The following is a 7,420-nucleotide window of genomic DNA, read 5'->3' on the forward strand; positions in this document are numbered from 1 at the left end:
AGAAGAGTTAAAACTTGAACCTTAGTGTTGACTTTGTTGTGAATTCAATAAATGCTTACAACTTAATGGTGTCAACATCTGGATTACTACTTCTCATAGTCATGGGCAATTAATAAACACTCAAACTTTGTGAAAAACTTGCCAGTGAGTTTTTTTTTTTCTTAACATTTGGATTACTCATACTCAAATTCAATTACATTTTTTTGTGAATACCTGGATTGAACACCGAAAGTCTCCATATCCAACAAAACCTGACTGATACTGAATATGCTGATGGTTTTGTTTGGTTATATCATGCATGTCTGCTGCAACAATAGGTTTTGAAGTATCTTTTTTGGTCCTTTAAGATATCAGGTGATGGAAGCAGCACAAGCTTCAACAAGAATGTCAGGCGCAAGTTCAGCTATGCAGAGTGTCAATCATATTGCTCATCTCTCTGGCGCTTTGGTCGGTGCAGGTCTGGTTTGGCTTCTAAGTAGAGTTCCATCTGAACCTTCTGACCAAGACATATCGAAGTTGAAAGATAAGACAAATAGAAAAACTTAAGGTGGGAGGATATGAATGCTATTCCAAATCATAGTTGCTGAATAACATTACATTTGGTCATATTATCACATAAGAATCTAGTTAGGCATTGTGCTATCCTTGGAAACAGATTGGTAATCCTCTTTTATGTGTGTAAACAGTTGGCAGCATTAATAAACTGGCAATGATGGGACTGGAACACTGGAGTGGAGAGGAGGTCTTCAAGAACACCAGTTTCTGGTCACTCTTAGCTCATACAAACCAAAAACTAACTAGCGAGTAACCAAATACTACTATGGGATTCCTTTGTATTTTTGTTGATTTAAATAAATAGTCACTTCTGTACAAGGTGCACCATTCCGGCGTTCCACCTTTACATTGATGCCTATTCTCAAATTGGGATTCGAAGAAAAAAGAATTGCACCGAACGTTTTGAGTTGACCCGGGTGTGTAACTTTGCTGCCACTAGACCTGACCACTACATCTCAACATACGCTTTATGCCATGGTAATGAACACAAGACTCCATAACAGACTATCCATCCAAAACATAAGCGCGACTGGCTATGCCAATGCCTGAATCTCATACTGGCATCTCCAATAACCCGTAGGTGCTTTTTTTAACAATACAGGAACTGATTCGCATATGACAACAAATTTAAATTGTTGAAATCATTTACTAATGAATACAAAAGAGATCATTTAAAAAATGAAATGAACTTTCATAGGATTGGAGCAATGACTTTAGAAACAAAACCTTTTGTATGAATATATTAAAAAACTTATGAGGAAAACGATGTTTTCGCTGTCGAATAATGTTGATGAAGCTTCTAGACTAATAAAACGAAACCTATTGACTCTCTTGGTCTCTATGAAACCACCATAGGTTCATCTGTTCGTATTTTATCTTCATCCTTTCTCTTTGTTTGCTCAAACTCCAAATTTTCAATAAGATGTTTAAGGTGTCGAAATCACATCCGACATGTATTGGGATCGATCCGAAAAATTACATGGTGACCTGTGTTCTTTACATAGTTGCAATTACTCTAATTGGAAGATTCATTTCGCATCGACTACAGGTAAGTCCCCAATGTATATATACTTTTTCTATTTTGTTTTCATCTTTATTTGATTTTTGATTCCTCTGTCTGGTTTTGTTTTCTTCATACCCAATCGTTTATATTTGATATTGTTATCTTTCAAGAAAAATAATCTTGGTTTGGTCAAACAGGATGATGGAAAGCGATTCAGGAGTAGATACGAAGACAAAGCTATTATATGCGTCTTACCTTTCTATTTGCTGCTCCAGTTGGTCATTTGTGGTCAGCTCTTTTACCTTAATTTGCATAATCAGGAGTAGAATCTAAACTCTTTTACCTTACTTGCTTTTATAGAAAGAAAAAAAGAAAACCCAATACAGAACTTTGTATTTAACGTTTTTAGGCTACCACTATAGATTTCATCTAAGTTTGCTTCAGCAGTTCACTAGTTTGGCACATATAGTCTCCGACCGTGTGCACTGAAGGATGGATGGAGTACTACTTTATCCTCGGATACCTATGATCAGACCACGTGCACTTGTGATATGCCGGTGCACCCGAAAACCTGCTTTTATTTGACCTTAGCAATTTTAAGCGGAACCGGGTTTTGGTCCCTTCCTATGTTTTCAGTTATGCATTTGCACGGTTTGTTAAGATAAAATTTATTGAAAAAAATGATTTTAAGATGATCAATTTTTTCAATATTTTTATAAATAAGTATATATTTTTTTTTTCTTTTTTGCTGATTTCATGATAAAAAATTTAACCTCTGCAATTACGATATCAGAATATACACTCCTTATGGAACTGAGATGGCAAAGCGAGAAACCAATCAATGGTGTCAAAGGTATATATTGGATTTTACTTCTTAACTTGGGAATATATGTAGTGGATTATGTGTTTGAGGTACGTTCTACAAGATCCTTTCCTAAGAATTTCTTGCCATATTACAGTACTCAATCTCATATGTACTCTGTTCACAGCCGAGGATGTTTAGAGCACTAATTTTGGACCACCGTCAGCCTGCTTGGTACCAGTTTGTGACTGCAGCATTTTGTCATTCTAGCGGGTGGGACTTTTAGTGCTTGAGTTTTGAATTTCTTATTGGTCTGCTTAAGTCTTCATAGGATTTCTCTTTTAATTGATTTAGACGTCTGCGATTTTATATTTGGCAACAGGGATCATCTCTTCAGCAACCTATTTTACATGTACGTTTATGGTAAATCCTCATTCCCCCCATATCTGGCATTCATCGGAAAAACCTGTGTAGTTGTAGCCTTAGAACATAAGGCTGACTGGCTGAGTATAGTTTGATTTCTCTTTTTTAAGGGAGTCTTGTTGAAGGGGAGGTCGGAAACTTTGCACTATGGGTTTATTACATTCTGACTGGGTTTGTGGGCTTCGTTGTATCATGGTTAATTCTCCCTAGAAATACAGTCTCTGTTGGAGCCTCTGATGCTGTATACGGCCTCGCTGCTATTTGTCTTTTTGTCAAGGTATGCACTCCATTCTTGTGCATCTAGTAAAAACCATTGCAAGATCCAAAGTAGATAACGTTTTTAAATATGCTGGTCACTTCCAGATGCATTCTGAATGGACGCATATGCTTTTAGTGCTCATACTGACTTACGAGTTCGTATCAAGGGTGAGCTATATATATGTTTAATTATCCTTTTATAAATAGATAAGATTAAGAAGGAAGGTCGGTAATCATACTTGATATTAATCTAGTAGTGCTTTTGGTGGATTAGATGAGAGAAGAACTACGGGGTGCAGCTGCAGTGTTGGATGCAATCAAGAAAGGTGATGAACAGGCTCCTGTCATCAGTCACATTTCTCATGTCGCAGGTGCTTTAACAGGTGTCGGTTTGGCATGCCTCCGTGCCATGGTTCCTGTATTCGTTCTGAATGTTTCGATCGAGATGCAGATACGTTACATATCAACCTACCGATCAGGATTGGTCATAGGTGGACAGTTAAACTGATAGAATAAGTGTAGGTAACCGAGTCTGACAATTTGGTATGACAAACAAATGTGTGTAAAAGGATAGCAGATCAATCGCACTTACTTGTTACCGCTGCTGCTAGTACTGCTACTACTACGAGCAGAGTGCAGGAGCGTTGCACATCATCAAAGAAAGTTCTCGTGGGAGGAGAACTTTTTATAAATTATTTAGTTTAATGTTTGATGTTTATACATACTATATCAAACTTAACTAGTTCAGCTTCTAAACACATTTTCATATACGGAACCGAAATCATAGAGTACCACACTTCCCAAAAATCTTTCCTCCCATAAGATTTTATTTTCAAAAGTCAGCCCGCAGCCACGACACTCTGCAACAAAATCGGAATCAACTCACTGAATGTATATGTTGAATATGATTCCTATAGAAACTCAGACACAATATTGATTTTTTATACGATGACAAATACGATATTCTTTCATGCCATTTCATATTCACTATCCGAAACTTAGATCAGCAATTGTTCAAATCTGTGATCAAGATCATGATCAAGCTCCAGTGCGGAATTCTACTGATGATGCGAATTTTCAGAATGAGAATTATTCAACATCTGCATGTCCTAATTTTCATCCGGATAATCAGACAGCGAAATATTCAACTTCAAATTCAACTTCAAATTTTTCCTCAACGTCAAATGAGGCGCTAAAAAGGCTAAATAAGGTTTGGAGAAAGGTAGCTGATCTTCAGTTAGGGGCTACCCATTCTGATAAGGGGAAGTCTAACTCTGATTCTAATGGGCCTGATAATGAGGTAGATATCTCATGGGTAACAGTAAAAAAACGGGTTCGGGTCGAAATATGAGCCAGATGGGGAGAGTGTTACCGAGTAATGGTATCGGCTCTAAACGGGTTCGGGTCGAAATATGAGCCAGATGGGGAGAGTGTTACTGAGTAATGGTATCGGCTCTACACCAAAGGGTAGAACTCCTGCTCATGACCTGAGGGAGAATTCAGATCTGAATATGGGCCAGATGGGGAGAGTGGTATTTCATGGTGCGGTTTTAGACCTGGATATCGGCTCTATATCGGACAAGGGTGGAACTCCAGCCCATGAACCGAATTCTTCTGAACCGTTGATTACTTCTCCTTCAAATTCAAATTTGAATTCTTTACATCTTAACAATCCTTGTACATTACCGTTACAAGAGCACAAACATGATTCGAATTTGTCTCATCAGCTGGATTTTTCGAATCCCGTGCAACAAAAATTAAATTCACTAGCTCAACATAATACTGTTATTGAGATTCATAGCATTGAGAATTCAGATATCGTCGAGATGAGTGCTCTGGAAAAACATATGAATTTTATTTGGGTATCTCCACTAATCATCCAAAGGCTAGTGTGATTTGTGAGGAATTAGTAGAAAGAACATCGAAGGAGTTGCTTGATATGGAAATTCCGATGGAGGAAGATGATGATGGATTAGGTCAGTATGACAATGAAGATTTCATTCAAGACTCAATTGATAACGAAAATGATGATCAAATTGAAGCTCTAAACTGTGACAAGGTGATGGAGAATTTGGATTTGGATATGGGATTTAATCCAATTGCTTCTAGGGATTCAACGGGTTCTTAATGGATCATAGAATCCTAAGTTGGAATATAAGGGGTTTGGGGCAATATCCAAAAATTATTGCTATCAAAGCAGCAATTGCTAAGTATAATCCAACAATCTGCACTATTCAAGAAACTAAAACAGAAGTGGTTGATGATTCTTTAATCAGGTCCCTATGGGGAAGTAATAGATGTAGCTACATCTATCTTGCTTCTGAAGGTGCTTATGGTGGCATTATTTTCATGTGGAAGGAACGTATTTTAGTGATGGAGGATCAGTTAATTGGAGCTTTCTCTGTGTCTATTAAATTTAGGAATATGAGTGATGATTTTTCTTGGATTTTCACTTCAGTTTATGGGGCTTCAGATTCTGGTTATTACAGGCAATATTGACAAGAGCTGAGAGATATTAGATTCATTTTTTGATGATCCTTGGCTTATTGGAGGTGATTTCAATGCCATTTTAAGCTCCGATGAAAGAAATACTCAAGGGGGTGGAGTTGCAAACATAAATTATTTAAAAGCTTTTGTTCAGAAGTTTGCTTTAATTGATATTCCTATGGCTGGTGGAAGATTTACATGGACTAATTCAAAACAACCTCCTCTTTTAATCAGGTTAGATAGATTTCCGCTATGTCCTGACTTCATTAATCATTGTCATTCTCCAATGCAAGTTAGGCTTAGAAGACCAATATCTGATCATGCTCCCATTATGCTTCATTGCAATTTTGGGGAAAGTTTGAAGTCTCCTTTCAGATTAGATAATTTTATCTTGCATCATCCTGAATTTCTTACGAATTTAAGAATTTGGTGGGATAACTTATCTTTTACTGGAACACCAAGTTTTATTTTTGCCAAAAAGCTGCAAGGACTAAAGTTTTTAATTAAAAATTGGCAAAAAAGTACTTTTGGTAACTTAAACTCTCAAATTGAGAATTTAGATATTGTGATTAATGCTCTGGATAATTTGGAGGAGTTGGCAACTTTATCAGATGCTGAAGTTGTAGAAAGGGAGCAAGCAAAATTGCAACATGCCTCTCTTTCTTTGAATGTGGCTAGGAGAGCTGCTCAAAGAGCTAAAGAGAAATGGGCCAAGGATGGTGAGAAAAATTCAGCTTATTTACACCAAATAGCAAATTTCAAGTATAAGCTTAATAGTATTAAGTTCCTTAAGATAAATGGAGCTCTTTGTTTTGACAAGAATCAGATTGCTGAGGAAACCAATCTTTCTATTCTTCTTTATTCAATGAGAATCACAAGGTTAGGCCTGGTTTTGATAATCTAGTAACTCCTAAGATTTCTGAAATAGAAAGCATGCATTTAGAAATTCCTTTTTCAGAAGAAGAGGTTAAGAAGGTGGTGGATAATTTTGGCAATAACAAAAGTACTGGGCCTGATGGATTCACTATGAAATTTTATAAATGTGCTTGGGATATTATCAAGAATGATTTGATGCAGGTGGTGAAGGAATTTGAACTTGTCAGTAAATTGGATTGGAGGATCAATTGCACTAACATCACTTTGATTCCAAAGTGTAATGGGGAAGTGAATCTAAATAACTTTAGACCTATAAGTCTAATAGGCAGTGTTTACAAGATCATTTCCAAGCTTTTAGCTAAAAGAATGAAATTGGTTCTTCCTTTTATAATATCTGAATTTCTGGGTGCTTTTGTGCATGGAAGACAAATTCAAGATGGAATTTTAATTGCTTCTGAGCTTATTGATGCCAAGTTGAGGTCTCAAGAAACTGGTTTTATTTGTAAAGTTGATTTTGAGAAGGCATTTGATAATCTAAACTGGAATTGCATAGAATTGACTTTAGAAAGTTTTGGTTTTGGTATGAAATGGAGAAGCTGGATAAAGTGGTGCATTACAACTCCAAGATTTGCAGTTTTATTGAAGATAGAAGCAACTGACTTATTCAAAAGTCAAAAAGGTATAAGACATGGTGATCCAATCTCACAATTTCTTTTTATCTTAGTAGCTGAGATTCTTCCAATCATGTTCAAAAAAGCAGCTTCAGATGACTTAATTACTGGTTTCAAGGTTGCTCAGAATGGAACCATAATTAGTCACTTACAATTTGCTGATGATCTAGTTATTTTTCTAAAAGATAATCAAATATAGATTCAAAATTTGAAGCATATCTTGACTGCTTTTGAGTTGATATCTGGTTTGAAGGTGAATTATAGAAAAAGTACCATTGCGGGTCTTGGTCAGTTGAATAATGGAGAGGTGTGTGCTGATCTTTTTGGTTGTTCTAATTCTCAGTT

The 7,420-nt window shown here is 36.4% G+C and overlaps 2 protein-coding genes across 4 annotated transcripts; both read left to right on the forward strand.

The window, feature by feature from the left end:
* The first annotated feature begins 1,382 nt into the window (after nt 1-1,382).
* On the forward strand, nt 1,383-3,811 carry LOC113315071 (rhomboid-like protein 11, chloroplastic). 3 transcript variants are annotated; one of them, XM_026563384.1, is made up of 8 exons: nt 1,383-1,603; nt 1,756-1,846; nt 2,352-2,470; nt 2,548-2,633; nt 2,743-2,772; nt 2,994-3,060; nt 3,147-3,209; nt 3,316-3,811. In XM_026563384.1, the coding sequence occupies exons 1-8, from the start codon at nt 1,478-1,480 to the stop codon at nt 3,547-3,549; spliced, it is 816 nt and encodes a 271-aa protein (XP_026419169.1). In that variant the 5' UTR covers nt 1,383-1,477; the 3' UTR covers nt 3,550-3,811. The 3 variants fall into 3 exon arrangements, with proteins under 3 accessions (XP_026419169.1, XP_026419168.1, XP_026419167.1); XM_026563382.1 differs by having other exon boundaries at nt 1,387-1,603; nt 2,743-2,783; nt 2,894-3,060; XM_026563383.1 differs by lacking the exon at nt 3,147-3,209 and having other exon boundaries at nt 1,384-1,603; nt 2,743-2,783; nt 2,894-3,060.
* A 1,357-nt stretch (nt 3,812-5,168) lies between these two features.
* On the forward strand, nt 5,169-6,432 carry LOC113315972. Its single transcript, XM_026564210.1, has 2 exons — nt 5,169-5,530; nt 5,616-6,432. The coding sequence occupies exons 1-2, from the start codon at nt 5,169-5,171 to the stop codon at nt 6,430-6,432; spliced, it is 1,179 nt and encodes a 392-aa protein (XP_026419995.1).
* The last annotated feature ends 988 nt before the right edge of the window (nt 6,433-7,420 follow it).

The sequence above is a fragment of the Papaver somniferum genome, chromosome 10 (assembly GCF_003573695.1).
Source record: "Papaver somniferum cultivar HN1 chromosome 10, ASM357369v1, whole genome shotgun sequence".
Lineage (NCBI taxonomy): Eukaryota > Viridiplantae > Streptophyta > Magnoliopsida > Ranunculales > Papaveraceae > Papaver > Papaver somniferum.

What these genes read in the sequence shown, in the direction of transcription:
- LOC113315071 (XM_026563382.1), top strand. Translation starts at nt 1,478, where the DNA reads ATGTTTAAGGTGTCGAAATCACATCCGACATGTATTGGGATCGATCCG. An exon ending in GCTCCAGTTGGTCATTTGTG is followed by an intron (nt 1,847 to 2,351) that starts GTCAGCTCTTTT and finishes TTACGATATCAG; the next exon opens with AATATACACTCCTTATGGAA. An exon ending in TAGTGGATTATGTGTTTGAG is followed by an intron (nt 2,471 to 2,547) that starts GTACGTTCTACA and finishes CTCTGTTCACAG; the next exon opens with CCGAGGATGTTTAGAGCACT.
- LOC113315972 (XM_026564210.1), top strand. Translation starts at nt 5,169, where the DNA reads ATGGATCATAGAATCCTAAGTTGGAATATAAGGGGTTTGGGGCAATAT. An exon ending in TCAGATTCTGGTTATTACAG is followed by an intron (nt 5,531 to 5,615) that starts GCAATATTGACA and finishes TGCCATTTTAAG; the next exon opens with CTCCGATGAAAGAAATACTC.